The sequence below is a fragment of the Anopheles maculipalpis genome, chromosome 3RL (assembly GCF_943734695.1).
Source record: "Anopheles maculipalpis chromosome 3RL, idAnoMacuDA_375_x, whole genome shotgun sequence".
Taxonomy (NCBI): Eukaryota; Metazoa; Arthropoda; class Insecta; order Diptera; family Culicidae; genus Anopheles; species Anopheles maculipalpis.
The window spans coordinates 84,052,868-84,075,792 of NC_064872.1; the positions used below are offsets into that span (position 1 = coordinate 84,052,868).

General features: G+C 43.3%; 3 protein-coding genes across 3 annotated transcripts in view; 1 reads left to right on the forward strand and 2 right to left on the reverse strand.

Annotated features, from left to right (window-relative positions):
• The window catches only part of LOC126562905 (MIT domain-containing protein 1), a 458,992-nt gene that overhangs the window by 340,354 nt on the left and 95,713 nt on the right, over positions 1–22,925 (forward strand). The window lies entirely within an intron of this gene.
• Positions 1–22,925, reverse strand: part of LOC126561486 (diacylglycerol kinase 1) — a 483,147-nt gene that overhangs the window by 88,257 nt on the left and 371,965 nt on the right. The window lies entirely within an intron of this gene.
• On the reverse strand, positions 889–15,044 carry LOC126561667 (uncharacterized). The gene is made up of 8 exons (XM_050217955.1): positions 13,696–15,044; positions 6,259–6,439; positions 2,556–2,685; positions 2,137–2,277; positions 1,943–2,012; positions 1,705–1,862; positions 1,426–1,630; positions 889–1,080 (listed from the first exon to the last, which is right to left on the reverse strand). The coding sequence occupies exons 1-8, from the start codon at positions 15,042–15,044 to the stop codon at positions 900–902; spliced, it is 2,415 nt and encodes an 804-aa protein (XP_050073912.1). The 3' UTR covers positions 889–899.

A 22,925-nucleotide genomic window follows, 5' to 3' on the forward strand; every position in this document is an offset into this window, starting at 1 on the left:
ATTTTGCAAGTTTTGAAGTTCATTAAACTCACAAATGGTTCTAAATGATTTTTAAAAAACAATCAATGAATTCAGTTTGGTGCAAAACTCATGTTTCAAAAATTTTTCCATGTGCTATTAACCTTGGCTGCTAACAGAATTGCGAAGGAACGCGATCGGACGGTCGCATGGATGAAAGGCTGTTTTAAATAAACGGTTGTGAATAAATAACAGCCCTCATAATCCGGGTTCTCCTGAAGCAACAGAAAAAAAACGACTTACCTGCAAATAAATAGCATTATTCATTTTAAAACCAACAACACCCTCTGTTTGTTCCATCGATTGTAGGTAAAAATATATTTTATTACACAGTTCATTACGTTGCACTTTTTTTGCTATTGGATCTACTTCCTTACCACTGCAAAGAGCGACATCATGCTTAGCTTACTGTTACATGTATTACATTATGCTTAACTTGACGTTGCCTATTGTTCACTAATATTCCAAGCATTCCTTCAAATGGAATTTGCTGGTTGCATACTTATTTTCTAGGATTACATTAAAGATATATCTTGCATAAGCGATTTTACGACTCATTGACCGTTGAAACTCTATTAAATCGATGCAAACGGTACGTGTTTCAATATGCTGCTCGATCTACAACAGTCTATTAAGGAGTAGATTTTGTCCGCCGAAGGGATATAGCACCGAAAGTGTCCACGGTCAATAGAGGGAGAGAGGGAGAGGGCGAGAGAGCATTGTTTCATACTCCTGCTTGCTTAACCTTTTTATGTTGCACTTATGATCACGCTATAGAAAACAGCTAAACTACCATCCAATTACCGACAAATTCCTTTTCTATCTCTCATTTACAAGGGACCAAAACCGACCTACATCTAGACAGCTGGTTTGATGTCCACTTAGTTCCGTACCTTGGCCCTTACCGGGGTAGGAGAGTGTGCCGGTGACGCGTTCCGACTGTCCGTGGTGGTACTGCCATCCACCGAATTACGACGCACGGTTTCGCCCGTTCCGTTCGATTCCAACGATGCTTCGTACTTTTTGATGAGCGCATTATTGTTCGCATAAGTCACCTCAAGTCTGCCGGTGTTGGAAGGGCGGGTTGAAAAGAAGAGAAATCTTAAAGTTCGAACTAAACTTATCCAACAACAGTCTTTCCCATCAACATGCAGAGCGAACTATTTCTTGGATGATAGTTTTTTTTGCAGGTGAGAAGGAAAGCGTAATTTTAAACATGCAGAACCCTTCTTGTCGGCCTCCCGAGTTCATCATAGGAGAGAAGGAATTAAAGTCAATCGTTAAGGGTTAGCTTGCAATTGTGGATGCCTAGTTTGGCTGGTGGTTTTTTGTGTATATTTGTTAGCACATCGGTTACTTTAACAACAACATCCGTACTGTGTGTGTTGTCCCTTGGCGGACTCTTACTTTGGCACTTCCAACGGTCGGATCAAGCTCTGTATGATCTTCCGATTGGCCGAGAGCGCTGGTCCGCTCACGCACAGCGTGGCCGACTTTAAGTAGTTGACCAGATCCTTTGTGTAGTTTTCTTCGCCCTCCTTGCCGACCGCCTTCGTGTCCTTCGAGGAGTTGAAATTGAACGGAAATACTTTGCGGAACTTGGAGCGAAAACCTATTTGGAGCATGCATAAAGAGCACACTTGAGGTGAGAAAAGGGACAACTTTTGGCACTTCAATTTTAACTACCGTTTTGTGTTGGTTGTGGCGTAATGCTGCAGCTGCGTGCCTTGAGCGCATTCTTGTCCACCGGAAGATTGATGTCGTGCGACCATCTACCGCAGGGTGTCGATTTGTCCAGCAACCGTGCCCGGGCGCACTGTTCTATCGTTTCTGCACAGGTGTGTCTGAATGGAAAGGGCGACAAAAGAGAGTTGCTTTTAAGAGTTGTGACCACCTACACGAGACGGTACGATTGCATGCCTACCTGCCACAAAAGCGAGCCCACTGTTCCGCCCTAAATCCTCGTCCGGTATCGGTTTCGACTGGCGATGCCCCTGTCCGAGGGAGGGAACAACGCGAATTACCAGGAAGCACCGGGGAAAGACACCACGTGGCGAGGAAATAGGAAAAATGGAAAATATCTTCACCGAAAACACCGGCCCACCGTGTGACACTTACCAGCAAAGAGCAGCAGCTTAGCGCACCGGGTCCTACCCTGAAGGGCGGCCTTCATCAGTGGCGTGAAGCCGAGGTTGTTTTTCGGATCGATGATCAAGCTGCGACATTTGGTGATGAGCATGTTCACCACGTCCGAGAGACCTGCACGATTATGGGCACAAAATGGGAAGAGAAGACGATTCAAGGGTTTAATGTCAATTCTCCGTTTTTTTTTCGTTCAGTGTTCAAGTATCGTATGTCACTCGTTTCGTTCGTGCCCTGGATGGTTGTTGACCTGGCAGAAGGTTCCGAACAGCACGCACTCTGATGCATTATAAACTAATTCCTTAAGCATGCACACATAAAATAGTGCCATAGAGAGGACACATGGACAGGTTGCATATCAATGTTCCCTTCCCCACACACATAAACAAGCTTACCGGCCTGGGCAGCGAAATGCAGCGGCGTGTTACCCTCGTTGTCCGGTTTGTTGACATCGATGCCGGGCAGTTGCAAAAACAGCTCCAAAAAGTTGGTTAAATTCGTCGAGCAGATGTACGAGATGGCCGTCTGGAAGTGGAGAGGAGAACGGAAAGGACACAAGTTGACGAGGCGGTTATTGTAAGTGGATGAGCGAATCATCACGCACACGGTACTTCATGCGGTGAATTTATTATTTTTACGATTACCAAACAAACGGTCAAGCGGGCCAAGCGGGTTTTGGCCAAGGGTAGGGCATGTTTTCGTAGCATTTCATGCATACGGTAAAGTTCATTAATCCGTGCGTTGAAATGATCGGAAATGGACCAATAGCGGAAAAGGAAGTGGTAAGCTGTCACGTACTTTACGCGGAAGGTTAGGTAAATTTAGTTAAATCAATCTTTGCTTCAAAATTGAACCTTGTACAGCTCTTGCACGACGAATAAAGCACGCAAGAAAATCGGTTACAGTTATTCATTATCATCAAGAATCGTTTTTTGGGAGTTAGCTGATATCGTCAACCTTTCAAACTCTTTATTGGTCTTGAAGATCTGTTAGTACTCTTGTAACCTTTGCTACAAAAGGCTTGAATGAGATCCTTCGTAAGTGGTATCCAAGATGAATATAATATTGGAAACAGCTCAAGTCGATTTAGAATAGTTTTAGAGGATCTTGTCTTGTTCTTGTCTTTTTGTCTTGGCCATGCCTGGGCATCTGGAGGCCGCCACCTCCGCCCATAGGTTAATTTGCCACTGTAGACATGATGTAAAAGCTGGTCCAAAATTTTGTGGATCACTACGGAATAATAGAGCAAAATATGTAAATGTTCTTGGCTTACAGACCTTTTAGGTTAGGTCCTCCATCAAATGGCTTGGTAGACTTATAGGGCTTAATAGACTACAGAGGAATGGCGCACAGAGAATTTGAATCCCAAGCCAGCCGTGTGAAGACCGGCGCACGGCGGTGGCGAGATTTCAATTTTTTTATTAAATTAGGTAATTCTTCGTTGAAATAGTCAAATTTTTATAGTTCAAAATAATAGCAAATTCAGTACAATTTATAGCTTCAATTTTGTATTATTTTTTTCCTACTCTTAGATACCATACCCAACTGCCGTATTAAAAGGGATTTGAATCAATGCGCACATATTCTTCAACGCTTAAGGTCAATTGATGAAAAAAAGGGGTCTAAAAATCTTCTCAAGGGTGCAGAAGAAAGGGCAGTTGCCGCCAGTTAGAGGTTATCAAATATCATAAATAACATTCAAAAATACGACGTGTTTATCACGGACAAAGCAAATTATCCTAATTAACCACCCCTAAAATCATTAGCTGTTTGAGGGTCATTTCCAATTTTACTAAACACGTGACAAAGCTTATAAACCACCTTTTTGTGAATTAAGAACAAAAATACCCACTTCATTAAAACAGGCAAGAAAACCCACGAAATAGCAGGAAAGAAAAACCACAAACACATACGCTCATCAACCTCTAAAGTATAGCAAAGTGATGGAATCCGTTGCAAATGGGCGAACGATCGGGATCGAGATCGCTTGGCCTTTGTGCTTGTTGCTGTTCTTAATAAATCGCAAAAAATAGTACCATCTAGTCGCTAAAATCTTTCTTCATCTGTCCGGCACGAAATCGAACACAATTATTGTGCCCTCCCCTCCCCTTTTTTCCCTCCTCAGGCACACATACACACCCCACCTCGGGCGGAAAAGGAATTGGCCAACACGAACGAACGCGCGTTAGCCGATGACAACAGGCGTAAACAAATTGCGCCGTCCGTAATCGAGAGATCGGCACCATTTTCCAACCCCATTTTTCGAACACACGCACACACACACACACATACACATGCATGCATACATGCGGCACGGATTATGTTCTTTCCATTTTTTGAGCCTTATTTTTCATGTCTTTATTTTCCTTCCATTTTTTCATTTTAGAAAATCTTCTATTGTAAGAATAATTAGTACAACGTAACTAACTGTTCACCTTGTTGCAATTTACTGTTGTATTTTCTTTTAACGTCCACCACCCACTCCCGGTACCCCCCCATTTGAACCGTGCCTGTGCCAAAGCAAATAGTAGTTTAAAAATCGCCGCAAGGAAGCAAAAGCAAAAGACTCAAAACCGGGAAATGGTCCTACACAGTAAACGGTACTGTTTCACATCTTGCGTTGTGTATTGGCTGGTTTTCATGTAAATTTGCTCGTTTTGTTTTTGTCCCTCAATGTGTTTAATGGCCTATAAGACGTTCCCGGTTCCAACGCGGAACCGCTCGTGGCGTTTCCCACGAGCCAGAGCTCGAAACGTTTCGAACGGCAACAAACACTGTTTCGGAAAATTATTTACTTCCAAACAGGACGCCGCTGTAATAATGCATTCGTTCTACGATAATGATCAAGAGGGATGGGGGAGACGGAAGGAGGCTGAGGGGGGGGGAGTGATTGCATGTGGGTGGGTGGTTTTGTGCTCCTGTTTACACCACGCTGTGTGTCGGGAAATGAATGCTTTTCGTGGAATTTTGCCATTCTTTTGCCGTTTTTTTTTTAGTTGTTGTTCTTCAAATGCCAACCAAGGATGGAACAGACGGTTAGGGATCGTTCCCGACCGACTGTTATGTCGGGCGGACACAACAACCAAAAGGGACCGATGGTGAATCAGTGTTTTGCTGCGGTGGATGTGTGTTTGTGTTGTAAATTGACTAACGATCCTCCCGAAACTCCCGAACAGTGCACAATGCGTCCGAAGCGATTAAAACGATCCAATTGAGTCGAGATTTTGCCAGCGAAACTGCGGTCGATCGCGTCAGTACCGTAAATAGATCAACCAGACCTGTTGTTGGCGGTGTGTATTTGAAGGTTAATTAATTTTCCTGAACGTACGTATATATGATACAAAATGAGGCACTAAATGGCCTTTCCTAAAAGTATATTTTTTTCGGTTACAACGACAAACTATTTACTTGCGCATTACAGTTACATTTCAATCAGAAAATGGCAACACATTTTGCCGTTGGCAAACAATCGAGAGACAATCAACACACGAAGCCTTATCATGCAAATCATCAGCGTCCCAAGCGATGACACGCTCCAATTAGTTTCATTTATTCTCAATTCTCAATGTTTTCAATCATTCCGAACCGGTATTGGGACAGAACGTATCGAGCTGACAGTCCTACAGCTGCCCGTGTACGGTGGCCGTGGGTGTTTATAAATAAGATGGTAATTATTTAACAGTAGCTTGCAGTTTATTCAACCATCGGTAATGCTCTTTATAATGAGCTGCAGCATAAAGTTTGCAGCAGGGTGGACGGACCCGGTATGCACCATTGTGATTTGTTTATTTTTCCATCAAACTTTAAGCTGACACTAACTGACATACGGTCATTCATTTCTGCTTATCTTGAAGAAATTTTGTAAAGTATTGGTAGAAATTTTCATTTTTAAAAAAGCATAATTGTAACTTGGAGTTTTCTCCTCTGGTATTGATCATTGCAAATTAGTTTAAATTATATCAAACGAATAAAATGCTTAAGTGTGGTCTACTAAACCTACAAGGTAGACAAACCTTCAAATTTTTAATCATAATTAAACAAATTTAACAAAAAATTGGAAACAAAGCTGCAACGCAAAGCAGCGAAAGAAATACGTACCCTTCCACTGCGATCGGTAGAGTTGAGATTTTCCTTCGAGATGCCATTCTCCAGAATGTCTCGAAACACTTCCTTCAGCAGATATTCGTTTGCATCGCGGGATGCACGCAGCAGCGTCGTCACCGTCGGTACCTGCTCAAGACTCATCCTGAGGGCACGTATCCGCGAGCTTAGCGTGGGACTAGAAGCAGAACGAGAGATAGAAGTAGTGTTAGAAAGTAATGCCACGGTAAGAAAGCATCGGAATTCGCTTTTGGGATGTTTAATTTCGAAACATGTCATATGCTACTGACGTCAGAAGTTTAGGACGGTGGGTCGGTTTATTCATTTCCAAATGTCTTATGTTTCCTCGCGCAACTAAAAATTTGAACAAAACCGTTCCCGATAATGCATGGCAGAATGAGCGAGCGAGTTGCATCAGTATCGAGCCACACAACAGTTGCACAATTCGTTTGTGGGAAGATTTACACACTGCTCTTGGTGCCGTTGACCGAGGAATGTGTTGGTCTCTTCCTTCTTTTCACGCCCTAACCCACCCACATCAGACCAGCAAAGACTTCATCTCGTCCAAGGAACTCTGAAGCAACGCACATACAAACACACCCGGCAGCGCCGTGTTTATGCTGGTGAGGGCAGTAAAGTAGTACAACATTTCCCACATGGGGCCTTTCGGACTAGTGTTTTCCACATTCCCGAACTACTAGCACTCCCGCGGCTGGTGCGTATGCTTTTGCCAGTTTCTTGCCCTCGATCAATCGATATAAATAGCGTAGAGTCGTAGTCTTCTCGGGACCGACCTATGCAGTGTGGCACCATGCAGCGTGCGTGCAGCACAGGGTGCCTCGCAGTGTCGTCCGTACGATGCTCCAACTAAATCACACGAGGGTTAATCACGGTTACATGTCACCTCCCGGGAGGAACATACTCATTCCGCCGTCACTACCTACCGCTGACGTAATGCGTTGCAGGTCGATCTGAGTTGAAGCTTTCTTTACGCTTCCGGAGGTAGAACCGTTTTGTAGGCTTCTTAGGAAATTTTCAATTACATCCTCTCATTCCGACGCTGGTCCACTGATGAGTGTTTTGTATTTTAATAGGCTCATTAATCGAAGCTGAACATTACGACAAGTTACCCTGCTCGGTTGCTCGTACAACACAATGAACAATGCTGCAACAAGTACAGAATGAATAACTAATAGAAGAGGAAAAAATACAAGCGATTGAGCGTAAGTCGCATTGACTGAGGTCGCGTGGACAAATGCATACTAATGAGCGGTAGCAAGGCTGTCAAATGATCGTTTCACTATCGAATGCTTCGAAGAACAAGCGTATCAAATCGTCCATTTACCTTGAGGTTTATGTTTTAAGAAGTATGAAAGATGTTAATTTTGAGCTCTCTAACGTGCAAATAATTGGTTTTATTGGGATTTTAGTCAATGTTTTAATTGGAAAGGTGAAAACTTGAACATTTGAATATACACTCTGTACTAAAGATCCAAAATTACCGCTCTTTTGCAGCACTATTTAATACACTGGTTTTAAGAAATAACTTCTCTTAAAAGGCTAGCTGTTACAACAATAAAAATTAAACATTTGACAACAAAAACCAAAGCTGTAAACGTCAACAGATAAAAAACGACTATAAATCCTAGTGGATTTCTTATGATGCGTAACAAAATATACCACTTTGTACCGATTTTTAGTACAAAGCTGAAACTACACGCAATTCATCACGATTTGAAACGAATGTTTGCCAGTCCATCTGCTACATTTCCAATTTTGTTCTTTTGAAGAACCAGCAGAGGAAAAATCACACAACAAAAGGGCAAATACACTGCTCTACATTAGTGCGTAGATGCGTAGTGTAGTCCTGGTAGTAGCGCCGGTTCAAAAGTGCAAACGTGTAATGGGGAAAAGAGTTTATTTTTAACCCGCTACACACAGGTAGACAGAAAAAACGTACGTACACGTGTGTTAACCACAGATGGCATTAAACAATTTCACCATCCACAAGTGGACCGGAGCACAACAAAGAAGTTGGAAAGGGTTAGTTAGTGTGGCATAGTTACACAAGAAAATGGATCATTTTCTTTGATCGTAACTACTAAGATTTGAAATTGATCTAAGCAGATGGGAAGGTGTGAAACGATATGGTGATCCGTTACAATTTCTAATACAATAATTCATCATACCCGAAAAGAGTGGTTTGTTTGGATTATTGCGTACAAAATTTCCACGAAACCAGCTGCAAACCGTGGTGCGTGTCAATCGATCAATCGCGATCATCCAGATGCCAGGAGCAGAATAACAATTTCTGCTCGATGATGGATACAGTTCAACTGAGGTTTAATTGGGGCGGAAAAATCATTCACCACACCAAGCCATCTTGAGGATTCGACTTTGTTTCGATCACTCTCAAGTGGGGGTTTTGATACGAACAGCAGGATTCATTGATTGAACTTCGTAGTGCGAATTGAGAAAAATAGAAACACTCATGGCTCCTATCACACATCTGCACATTCTAGCTCATGCAGCACGTTTATTGCGTCTTACTTCCTATCAACGCACTGCAAAGTCTGCAAAAAAGAACCAAACAGTGAAGCAAAAAGTCTACTGATTTCAAGCAGAGATGTCATAACTGCTTGAATGCGCTGTGCTTTAACAGCTTCCCACCGAACAGCGTTCTACTGTATCGCGTCTAACGTCCATCATGGTCAAGAGACGGCCGATGTTTACGTTTTGGGCCATTGGACGGTTTTTATTTATTTTTTTCCTTTCCCTTTTCCCCTTTTGCTCTTCTGAGCTGTGTGTGTTGGGGTCCACTGGATGACGTCTTGTTTCGGCAGTGAAAGTTATGCCGCATGACCCAAGGTTTACTACCGCTGATAAGTCCAACCGGTTAATATGTTATCAAACGCTAGAATGTTTACATATTTTCCTTCTTTTTTCAATGCCACAAACCGAAAAGCGATTAGCTAATAGCAGTGCACATGTACTATGCTAGAACTGAAGGAATTGCAACAAAAAAGATTAACGTTTCATTAGCTTTTCTGGACAAGAACATATATTAAACGCGGTACTCGCGTTCGGGTTAACCCGTGTGTTTTCCATCTTTCATGTAAATAAAAGTAGACAGTTTTCACGCGAGGATTCAGTCTAAATACGCGATGATAAATGGTCACTCCAAATAAAACCCTTTGCTGTAGTACGCTCCAAAATCTACGTTCTCTGTTTGTAGCCGTCTAAGGTCGTTCGAAGAGCAAAAAAAAAAATGGGTGAAGAGGGCCTGAGGGGTAACACAAGTTTGCAAGTTTGCACAGCGTTGTAAGCACATTCATTTTTCATCTTCATTTCCCCCAACTAAAATCTACCGTCCCGGTCCTATACAAATAGACCAAAAGCGTATCATCCAGACAGGCGGGAAAATCTGTGCGAAACACGTCAGCACTTGGAATGGCTCGATCACTGGTTCGATCTGGACTATCCCGGGGCTGGGGAAATGGAAAGGCGGTACGATGTGAGGTGTGATCCACATTCATCTCTTTGGTGGATAAATATTTATCCTACAACGCATTTTTCTTCTTCTCCTTCGCCGTCTGCATTCGGATGAGCATGATGCAAATGCTCGTCCAACAATTTCCCACGGCACTCTCCCGAGGGAATGTGTTAAATAAAACAAAATAATTGTTAAACATGAACAGAGACGATGACTAGACGCGGATTCAAGGCGAGGATAATCGCGAACTGAAGCATTCTAAGCCGGATCGGATCGGATAAATTTAGCGTTTCTGGCATTCATTCCCGGATCTTTCGGAATCTCAGCACTTCGGTGACCGGTGCTTAAGAAGGGTCAATTGGATGAATTTAATTTGTACGACACAACTACCACCCATGGCACAATCAATTGATTGTACCTTGTGGTCGAATTTGTTGCACGATCTGTGTGATCTGTGTGCGTCTCCTAGTGCACTGATTTGCTTGTACGGGCCTCCATAGTCTTTACCTTCCGTGTTCCTTGATGTGCTTCAACGATGCCTGTCCGGGAAGCTATTAATAAACGTGCCAGCGTGTGGCATCGAGGAGCGTGAAGAGGAAACACACATAAATCACACCAAGACCGGCCTTTGAAGATCACTTAGCAAAATGCAACGGGAGTACTGATAAAATCTTTCCACTTCTTGTTCCTCTTCCTCTTGGCCCGATCTCCCTAAGATAATGTATCGTAAAGCTGTCGTACACTTACTTAAACTCTGGTTGTTTATTTGTGTACATACAATCGGTTTGTTTCACCGGTTTTTAGCAAATTTCCAGACGCATTCGTGTTTTTCCACCCACTTAGAACTCCTGCCAGATATTGGGTCTCCGATTCAATGGAAAAATAGAACTAAGGTGTGTGTTTAAAAGTGGCGCTTTAGGTAAATACACTTACCGCTGGGAAATGATGTGCGATAATCGGGGCTGTGTACGTGTGAGAAGGTGTTTTGGCATACTCCCACTGGGATCAAGAAATAAAAACAAAATGGCCACCAATGGCAGTTTGTTTGGCCGTGTGTCGAAAAGATACACCCAAACACACATACCTACACATCAGCTTTTGATTTACGAGCCTTTTTTAAACCAAAACTTTAAAATCTTCGCTCCGCGAACGTATTATCACCTGTCAATTGGGCGCCAAGTGCAGGTGGTTTGTTTGTGCAAGTCAATTTAGATACCGATCAGCCCATTATTTATCGCTCACAGTCTCAGAGTCGGAGTTAATTAACGTTATTTCCCCTTTTGCACGAGCGTGTACACTTCTTTACAAGTCTGGCAAATGTTTTACGTCGGTTAGAAAATTATGTTGACATATCTTCGCTCGGCGATCGGGAATGATCTTTATTTTACGTTTTTTCTCACTCTAATCTCACCGCTTCCGTATCTTGCCCATGTTTTGTTGAATAAATTAAACAGAATACGACGAGATAAAGTGTATAAATCATCGCTCTTACTTGCAATGATAAATGTTTTCTTCCGGCCATTTTGCCTTCTCTTTCATATAGTGACTCCACGCCTGTAATAACCCTAATGTCTCTACTAAACCCAGCTGCAGTATGCAACTGTCACCATTCAATCGTACTTTTATGGCGTAAAGATGGCGAATGCAAGCTGCATCCGCAATGGTTTGATTTATACTAATTGCTGCTTAGCTATCAATGATGGAACCAGCGCCATTTTTGCGAAGGTTTCGTGTGGATCAAACATCGAACAAAACCATGCCAGAGACCGGATGATGATACTATCGTTTGGTGGTTTATTCCTTCTCGCGCTTTTCATTGCCCTTTCCCCGCCCGGTTGCACAGACCACCGGCATAAATAATATGCTTGTGTGGCAGAGAGTCAGTCCGTGAGGATGTGTGTGAGGAGGTTCAGCTCATCATCACCTTTTCTTCGTTGGTTTGGAAATCGATCGAATCGCAACCAAGCGTGGTGTTAACACGTAGTATACTCATATACGTGGTTCATGCCATTTTTTTTTATTTTAAATTTGTGTGATGACAGTTTTTCCAACCCCTCGTCCGATCATATTCATCGCCTGCGGGGTGGGGAGCAAAGGAAAGGTGTTGCGCAAAATACACACACAGACAGCAACCACCAAACCAAGAACAGTTTGCTCCAATTTTTCTGGCCTCATATATTGCGAAGGCCCAACCATTCGTGAGACCCGAGAGTGATGTGATGTTGGCCAACGGTACCGGTGGAGTGAAGTTGCGTTTTTTTTTTGTTGTTATTCGTAGCCGATCGTTAATGTCAAACGCCACACTGTCTCTCGCGAGCCCGGCTCAACAACATCCGTTTTGTTTTATTTCTACCCTTGAGCCCTCTGCCAGCCCGTACCGGCCGGTCGACCGATCGATGCTGGATTGATATTTTTAACGGACAGCATGTAGCCGAATGTTTGTTTACCTATTCATTTCCGCGCCCAATAAGTGGCGTTTAATTATATTTATGTGCTGTTTTCTTTTTTGAGTGGCCAACCCACAAAAAAAACGGCCAATTTTTCCCTCCTCAGATTTGCACTCCACTCAAGGTGAGGGGCTGCGGGGTGGAAATTCAGGAGGAAAATTTACAACAGATCAGAAGAAAAAAAAACGCCGAAAGAACATTTGCACCCGGATTTAACATTTCCAAATCGATCCCGGAGCTATCATCGGCTTTCATCATCGGATTCGGGGTTGAATAATTAAGCAGGAATTTGGGCAGAGAAATTCACTTTATTGGCGGCACGCGAATGCAACGCGATAAACGTGATACACACGGTTGGTCGTGTAATTAAATCGGATTACGGGTGGGTACATCAAACGATGATTATCTGCTACCCACGTACCGAAAAAACTTGATTGGCTGATGCCGAAATTAAAATTCCAAAAAAGTAGTGTAAAAATTAAACATTCGTTAATATTTTGCAACGAAAAATTGCGTATCCTACTTTTGGTAGACTTGAACCGCAACTATACATACAGTTTCCTTCGTAACGATCAAACAACCAGCCGATCGATGATCGATCGACGCGTACGCACACGAACAATTTCACACAAAAATCACCATCAAATTAATGCAAACCGTGTACACCCCCCCGTGTTGGGATGGGTTGGCGCAGTATAGCATTTACAGTTTAAAATAAATATAACTCACGATTTATAGCGCCGCCGTTTTTATTCTTCTCTCCCTCGCTCGCCCTCTATAGCTTTTATTTCGCTTTTCTCGTAACCGTGACGCGCGTGTTCGCTGCTGGACACGCAGGGAAACGCACTCGCCAACAGGACAGGGATGGGTGGAAGAATTATTTATCGTTTTTAGAACAATTCGTAAAAACACACCACTCCGTAAAACTTGACTATTCTCGATCTAGCACACCACACTCAACACGATTCACACGCCTATTGATTGATTATTGTACACAATTATTTCCCGGAGTCCCCGTGATGGTAGCAGCTTGTCGGATTGTAGTGGAACCGTACTAACAAAGCTTGGCATCCGTACTTGCTAACCGCACTTTTGAATATTTCGGGAGCTAGCAGACGAACGACCGTATACTACGAGCAACCGAATGGTAAATGAGCAGTTTGGTTTAGCAGGCTGTTTAAAAACATCGGCAACCACAAGCAGATGCAAAATTCTTGGCTGGTGTGTTTATAGCGGTAGATTGGAAGCGCTCAATCGATGGTGAAATATTTCACCACCGCACGAGTAGAGATGCGCGTGAGCTTTTTCATGCTGGGGGTTGAAATGCGTGAAATATTTCCTGTGGTAGGGTGGCATATAACGAGCGGTTATTTTAAAATACTTAAATTATTGAAAAATAGATTTACGTTAAAAATTTACACACACTCAATTTCAATTTCAATTTTATTATGAACAATTTAAAGTAAAAAATAATAATAAATATAACACCCCTACCTTTTCGTTTCCGTCTTGCCCCGATCCGACCCGATCAGTACCGCCGTACTAACCGGTGCGCTCGGTTCATGGTTGGCACTTTCCAGCTTTTTCAGTGCCCGATTCGTACGCCACCGCTCGACAAAGTCCCAAAACTGTGCCGTATTACGATCCCGGCCTAGGTTCGTGTCCCGTGCACAGCGAAACTTTCCATCATCACCAACAACACCCTTGAGTGGATCGTTCCCGCTACCTGTTTGCTGATCGCTGACCGTTCCGTTCCGTTCATCACCCTGTCCTGACCCATCCTGCTCACTGTCATCAAACTCATCCTCTTCCTCGTCGTTCAGTGTTGCCGATACGGCCGTCTCCATGCCCTCGTACCGATCGGTATACTCTGGAACGGCCAAAAACTGTCCACTCTTGCCGTACATCGAACGGTGGCTGCTACCGTTACCGGTACTTGTCTGGCGGATAATACTAGACACGTTAATTTCGTCACTACGGCGATCTTTACGTTCGTCACTGCCACCGGTCATCTCACCCGGTTTGTTGTTGGTGGAGCTTTCCTGCACCCGTACCAACACACCATCCATTGGCGCTAGGTGTGGTGAGATGAGAGTCTTCTGATGGCGTCCACCAGCACCACCCGTTCCCGGTAGCTTGCCGACCGATTTCGTTCGCGCACGGGACGCGAGCGGTGCTTTGGAGGGATGCGCCTGAGAGCCACCGTTTGAGATCGTACGCAGTATAATTGTTGGTTTCTTTGTCGGATGATTCCACAGCCCATTGGCGATCGTTCCGAGATCGTCGCTCGATCTAGCACGGTTCGCACCACCAATATTATTGTTCAAGTCTTCGGAGCTAGGAAATTTTTGATTGATTTGTGGCAAGCTTTTAAGGGACCGTCCCGAGCCGGTGGTTGCAGTTGCCGTGGAGTTCCCATTTCCGGATCCGGCTTTCTGTGCGTAAGCTTTCTGTCGGGATTGTTTGTTATCGGTGGAGGCGCCTGGTGATCCTTTCGGGGAGGAAAGTTCACTACCACTGTCGAGCGAACTGACTGTGGGACGCAGGTGGAGTACGATTTTATTGTTCAGCTCCTTTGGTTTGTAGCCTGTCGTGGCGCTACCAATGGATGCAGTGGCAGATGTTGGGGTCGGTGTTATCTGTAGCGATTGATGGGCACGCGTTTGTGCAGAGCCTGTAGTCTGCTGTGATTGGCTGATGAGTGTTCCATTTACGTACTGCATTGTTCCGTGAGCCATCCGTTGCTTCTGAACTGGGGTGGTGGAAGGAACGGCAGGAACGGCCGGTTCGGGTAAGGAGAAGCGTACCTTTCGATTCGTTTTCGGTGGAGATCCATCCATCATGAGCTGAAAACACATCATAAACGGAATGGTGAGTTAGTTGGATTTATTTATTTTCCTTCTGTCCGCACATATTTCAATCAAAGACAGCAAGGTAAGCAGCAGGGTAAGGAGAGGTGGACAAGAAAAAGGAGTAAATTTTATTACTAGAAAATGTTTTCATTTCTCACGATCGTCGACGATAACATCTGTCACGTACTTTGTTTATGATGTTAGGCTGCTGCTGCTGGTTGTTTGCATGAATTCTTTCTTCGCCACACGTGCAGCTCGTTTCAAACGCGAAAAAAAAACGGCAACCAAAGCTCGTAAATCAAACACAACCAGAAAAGTGTGGCAAAAGGGGGGAGCAAACAATAACCAGATGGTGCCCGATTAAGCATCATTGCAGTTGAGATCTGCATCGAAAGGTATACGTGGATTCCCTTTTTTTCTGTTGTTGCTGGTTGTCTCGTCTTTACCAAATCAAAAACAGCAGAAAACCCAAAAGAAAACATGCTCCATAGCTCGTTCGTGTTCCTGCCAGCTGTTTAGCATCAGTATATGTTGTAAAAGGTGGTAATTTTTATTGGCATTGGGATGACTACAGACACAAATTATTTGGTAAGAAAAGAGGGCGCCTGTTTTAAGATAGTGTGTTGCTGAAAATTTTCTGTTTGAATTCCTGTGTAAAAGAAGAACATGTTTATTTATTTTTAATTTCTCTCGATCGACAAATAATACCAATGCCCATAGAGGAGAGAAGTACGATAACGATGAACAATAAATTTCGTTCTTGACTTACAATTTATTGTAAAATTGTATTGCACGTGTAATAGTCACTTTCAACTGCCAGCGATTTTTAGAACCATATTTAACGTCAATAATCATAAATACACATTCTGGCACATCGTAAATTGGGTTTTTTTTTATTTAGATAATCCGTTCAAACGAAAGCATGCATGCATTAAGATAAAACACGTATGGAGCAACTAAGAACTAATAAAAGGTATTCATGTCTGCCACAGGCCATTGGCAAATCAATGAATGAATTAAATAAAACACATTTAAAGTATTTCAAAACCATTTTCTCCATTAAGCCTTTTCATAGCTTTTACCGACACACACTGAATGTTTGTATGCATTTCAAAAATTGGAACAATAAACTATCACTCCACTTGTCACGAGCTATCACGAAAACCAACCAGGACACTGGAATATGTAAAGTAGGTTAAATTGTGTGTCAACATTTGGTGAAAAGCACGTATTGATAATCTCCCAAATGTTTCCGTGTTTTCCGTTCAGTTCACATACAATTTTGTCCCAAAACGAAACCAAACCATACCAGTGCCACTCATGCCACAATTTCCCTTTCCCACTCTCGACTCGCGTCCCCGTAGATAAGGGAGGGAGGAGGGCGGCGTTCGGGCGCAATAGTGGATCAAGCATTGCAGGGGCTTGCTGCTTGATCGAGAGATAGTGTGTTTGCACATTCACCCTCGCGAAAATCGCGAATGACGTACGCCAAGCACCGGGAATGACGCATGTATGCCGCCCAAGCCATACACGTTCGATCGCGCACCTATATCGTCTGGGATCCGGGTTTGATCCCCGAACGGTTTGGGGAGAGTTGTTCTTGCGCTTTGTGTATCTCGTTTTTCACTTCACTCACTCCAGTCAACGCTGACCAGCGAGTTGTTTTCCATCGTAGCGATTGGTATGCGAGATCCGCCTCCGTCCTTTACCCTTATCCTCTCCGGTCCGTTCGGTCGGAGTGGAGACGAGCGTGAATTACCAACAGGAAAAGAAAAAAACACACACCCCATGGTGGAACAAAAACAACAACAGAGCCGTACGAACTATGTGGGATGGTAATTTTCCACCAAGGAAGTGTTTTTTCGCTTTTCCATTTTCACCATTGCTGCTCATTTTCGTGTGCACTCGCAAATTCCCGGACCCGCACACCGGACTGGAAACGATGATTATTGATTGCTATGGCTGCTGTTGTTGTCTGTTGAGTCAAAAACAAAAAAATAACTCTCTCCTTTACCCTTTTCGTGTTCCGGTTTTCCGTGTGTCCCCAAAAAGCCGGCAGAGGTGCGATATTCCATCGCCAATGGATAGTGAGCACGCCATCATGGTTATAATTATTGGTGGAGTCATTGAACTGGTGTAGGTAGATCTGTCGGCTGAAGTAGTGGAAATGTGAGGGTTTTTTTAAAGTATGGGGATAATATTTTCACCGCATGCCACGTGCTCGACTCATGCCCAACCAGGCGCCTCCATCGACGTGTGTACCAAGGGAATAAATTGTTTAACATCTGCTCGATCAACGTCGTTGGCAGGGAAATTAGGAGGGAAGCATTAAGAATATTTCTTAATTAAATTATCACATATTGAATTAATTTTGGATCGATTTTAATGGAATTAAAAACAAATTTCCAAACTAGTTCCGCAGGACTATCATTTGATTTGCTAATCAAACTGGATCTTGAGAGGAAATAATGAGTTAACTGATAATTGTTTCTTGTTTATGTCTCCTCTTGACCTCTTGACTTTCTCTTTGATCTCTTGATCTGTCTGATTTTTCCACTATTTATTTTATTTTCTTACCAATACTGTAAGTGATTGATTGAAAATTAATAATTTACTTCACACATTTTCACTGAAGGCAACAAATCTATCACCACACCAGGGTCAACATTTATTTGTTCATGCAGCTTTTCTTGCTGCAAAACATTGAACCTCACTACCGAGTGCCACATTACAGTATTCTTTATTTGCAGTGATTTGTACCTAAATTGTTGCCATTCCGGTGTAGCTATCTTTTTACTTCGTTGTAATATTCCTGTGTAAAGCTAATCAATCAACGATTTGCACACGCGACACAGTGCCTGTGCCGCTGATTGCATGATTGGATGAATGTTCAAGGTAAAACCAGCCAACGGAAAGCAAGAACAACTCAAAAGTAACACTTTGAAGGTTGCTCTTCAGTTGCGGTGTAGATAGCTGGCCGGATAGCGTGACCGACCGTAAGTTGTAATCGAATTCGCTACACTTTGCTCACATTATCCTGCGCACTGCATAGCCTAACGTGCTGCAAAACCTGGCACCTGGAAGGATTGTTGTTTCGGCACCGTCCAAAGCCACATAAAGGAAGGTTTCACACTAGCAAAAGGAACTGAATCACTCACAAAGAGCCTCTACAAAGTGGCTTCATTATTCGGCCTGTTTTATGACGCTGCGATATTCACACGGTAACCCGTAAGTTTTTGACGACGAGCTAACGAACGAAGCGAACGATGCCGATTAATAGTTCATTTAATAGGTTTTTGCTTGAGTGTCTTTTTGATGCGTCTAGTGCTAGTCGTCGGGTTTTTGTCGCAGAAAAACGAAAACTGAAACTCACTCCCTGAAGTAGGCGTACCGAATGTGCCCTGGTCTCGTTTTCTGTTGCCTCCTTAAATGGACAGACGGCTGTCGTATTGCATTACACGGCACAAGAATGGCCCACACACTGACACGAGGGAATTAATACGAGCAGTAAATTTGCCTTTAAGGGAAAACCTCTAAGCACATCGCGTGATCGTTTAACTCATTTCGTACACGGCTGGCGCTATGTTGGAGTAGGTAATGGTTGATTCGATTGCTCGACATTCCCATGGCACTCGTGGGAGCCACATAAAAGGAGGCCTGGAACTTGATATGAAATCCAGACCATACATAAACCAGGTCACACTTGCCACCAGGTGGTGGTGGTTTCCAGTGTCCCGGGAGAATATTATTATACTAATGCTCGGGAACAGTTGCGGGTGTTTCGTATCACAACAAGCCCCCGTTCACGTGGTAAGGTACGGAAAGGCACACAGCCGAGGGTCACGTGTAACAGACCCCCCCCCCCCCGCCAATAGCAGGGATAGTATGCATTTTTCGAAGAAACCAGCTACAGTCTTATGCAAATAACCCCAGTCCCTAGTATTTCCCACAAAACCATGTGACCTTCGAGCTGCAAACCGAGTGTGCTGGAAGTGTTTCCCGGTTCTATGCACTTTTAAGCGTTCGCCATTTTCCGTAAAATCGATTTTCCGCTCTAGCCACGCTGGCCGCACGCTTCTTCACAGTCGATTTCATTTAAGTAAAACACTTTGGCGCGAAATGACTTTGCATGAAATGTCTCACAGATGCGCGAAGACGGACAGAATGGGTCAGAAAGAAAATGAGGATGAGGAAATGTGAAAAAAAAATTTTGCAAAACCAAATCTATTTTCGCACACTGGTTTTAACGGTCACTTTGTCAAACGCACCCGAGGGACAGGATTACGGAGTGCAAGTGTTTGCACACATGACCTATTAAAAGATTGGCAAAAATTAGCCGTTTGTCACAAGACTGCCTAGGTTAGCTTATTTTTGTATTGTAAACCGTTTTTGTTTATTTTGTTTTTACCGTGAGTTCTTTTCTTTTTGTGGACAACAAAGCTGTCACAACGGAAAAACCGTCGGTTAAAAGAAGATGTTTAGAAGTTTGGCACAACAAAAACAATGATCAAGGAAATGTTATGAACGTGTGAAAACATTGTTTATTGATAGGGGTGTGAAATACAATAAATCTAAATTAATCACGGTTTATTATATAAATTGCAGGAGAGTCGATAGTATTAGTGTTAAATGTGATTCAGACACAGAAATGGGTCTTAAGGAAATTGTTAATACATTTGAAGGCTTAGTAGAAAATTAATAGGCCCCAATCAAAACTGATTTTGAAACCTTCGAACTGGAATTTCTGTATTGGTAAAGAACGGCCTGCTAAATATTTCTAAAAATTAATTTACAAAAGAGATTTAGAGAATCCAGATTGATAGAGAAACATTTTCTTTTTCAAACATTGAACGGAGGACTCTTATCCCTAGAAGAGCTCATCCGTTTTGTGGATTGTTGTACCGATATTCAAATTGAAAGTCATACTCTTTGCGAGGGTCTTTTTCCTGAAAGATCATCACATGCCGATTATGTCTTGCTGTGTTCTGGATTATCCTAATTTTTTCGTTAACTTCGTACCAAACCCTTCATATTGCACTTAATCATAGATGCATTTATTAAACTGGTGATCGTATTCCACGCAAAAAAACTATAAAAGATAATCTTACTCTTGATATTCGAGGCAACACTCGCATGCTATTCTATATTCTGAAGACGAACGCATTGGGCGTTTGCGAAAATTGCAAGACCTTACCCTCGAGTAGTGGTGGATTAAGCCGCTATGCGGAATGGAAATTTTGAGCTCATACAGTAGCGGATCAAGCTGCTTGAAGGCCCTTGAAGCAATGGATATCGGGACCCATCAATATCAAAATCTGTTAATCCGTTCTTTATGGATTCGAGGCCCCTTACGCGCTCCTCCGCGGCCGCTTACTCCGCTTACCGTTAAACCCACCACTGTGCTGGACTTTGAATTAGAATGGATCGTACATTCTTCTGAGTTCCCGAGAAAATAAAGCTACACGGACACCTTGAGAAGGGAAGATTTCCTATACAAAACTAGTTGTATTTGTACATTCTGTGTCCCATATACTCTGCCCTCAAGCCGTACTGACAGACTTCGAGCATATGATCGTGGCGCACACATACTAGGAACATTGTAAAGAGAGGAAAATCACAGAGGAAATATTCGATACGATCTCTCGAAACCAACAAAAAAAAAAAAAGAATAGGATCTTTAGTATTTCTTTTGCGAAATCAGTAGGGGTTCTTAACATCCTTCAGCAGCGCTTAAGATGTTTTAAAACATCTGTAAAATGCTAAAACTGACGCCGTGCACAAACCATACGAACTTGGGACATTTGAACATGCAGAGTGATTAAAACCATTCATACTGCAGAAGCGTTAAACATATTTCAACATATTTTTCTTGCAGAATGTTTATTGCCGATGTCAAACACCAATTTGCCAGTTCTGATTGTAAATATTACGCAAACGCGTAGAGGTAATATTGACTTTCACTTTTCAACGTTCAATCCCTTTCAAACGCCAAACCTATCCGTTGGCGTCCATGTACGAAGGTAAAAGTTCAACTTTAAAATGGCACAAATCGATAGGCAAACTGAAACCACCAGCTGGTAGACGCGGATTGCACGCATTTTGCTAAAATTTTCCCCATTTTCCAATCCTTGTTTACTTTGCAACGAGGTCAAACAGCACCCTAAACACGCACCTTACACACTCACACCTCAATCCATTCGCACCTAACCAAAGGCAACACCGCGTCCTGCATACCTCGTCGCGATCAACAACAGCAGAGAAGAAGATTGATCTATTTTCGTACCAATAACGTGGGTCGTCCCACGCATCCGTGCGTCCAGAAGGGTGGAGCAGTTTTTTTTTTTACCCAAGGGACGCACCACCAATCGGGTGGGATACCCATCCTGCGCTCGATTAGCGTATAGCCGGGGCCATTCTGAAATTGTTTCCCGCCTTGCATTACTTTGTACCGCAATATTTTTTGCTTCCCGACCAGATCTGGTCGAACGAACATAACGCTAATGAGCTATGAATTAACCTTTTCGCCCTGATTAGTGGGGATTGGGCAAGAGCGATACCGGAGGGATACTGGGTGGGGAACGGATGGACGCATTTATTTTTATGCCAAAAACGGTCGCCATCGTCGGCGAAGGTTGTCCGGCTAATAATAACCTTGACACTAAGTTGCGAGCATCGGAAAGCGTAACGGTTTTATGGAAAAAACAGCAAAGAAACGGACAACGGCATCATCTATTCTGTCCGACATTTTGCGTTTTCCGTTGGGGATTGTTTAGTAAAAGTGATTTATGAATTAAAGGTAGGTTTGTTTGTTGGATTTTACGCTTACCTTGCTGCTGCTGGTTTCCGTTTTTCTTGGTGGAAAATGTTGAAATAGCTATCAATTACTACACAACTATTGCAGGATTCCACGCTTGAGAATTGTTCATAAAATGACTTCAGTCGACTAAACGATCGCTGATCGTGAACGAATCACAGTCCGTCCGCCATAATTGTTTCACATTTTACTCCACGAACCACAATATTTTGCCACCATTGCTATCATTCACTGCAATTGTTGAACAAGATGATTTGACAACAGCGTAAAAAATCTAGGAAAAAGACACACAAACACACACACAAAAATATTGGCTTCTATTTTCCACCCCGCAGTGGTTCAACTACCTTTTCCTGTGCATTTGCTTCTGTTCCGGATCTCTACCACTCTTCGTGGCGCCCGCTAGACTCCTTCCTTCACTTCCGTGACACTGACGGGTGTCAAACTGAGGGCTCCAAAACGCGCACTTCACAGCAGGCCAGACACTCGACCCATGCTAGGCTGTGTCGGCACCGACGGCACGATATCGACAATGACGAGCAGCTGGGATGGAGACGCATGAAAAACGTTTTTCACGCTACCTCCCGTTGGCTTCGTAGTTCCCACATTGGCTCCCGGTTTGATAGACTGTTTTATGGGCGATGATGTTTTTTTTCTTCTCTCTGCTATATCATTCTTCTTTCATTTTTGACACACTTCGCAACACTTGTCAGGACACACTCTGGGGGGGATCTAAGCCGAGACACAAAAAACAAAACCGTTGGAAAACCTTTCGTCCCACCGATAACCGATAACACAGCACAGTCTATCAGTGAAGGATAAAAACTCGCGCCAAACCAACGCTCCCGTAATGCCGGCAAACGCAACACAACACGGACTTGTGTTCCCCCGTCGACGGTTGGACGGAAAATGAGGGAAAATTGAAAAGCGTTGCAACGTTTTTATAAGCAAGCGAAGGAAAGGTTGCCCATCGAAGCCGAACCGTTCACGCAGTCCAGAGAGAATGTGTGTGAGAGAGCGAGCGCGGGAGAGGACGAAAAGGATTTTCCTGAGTACGT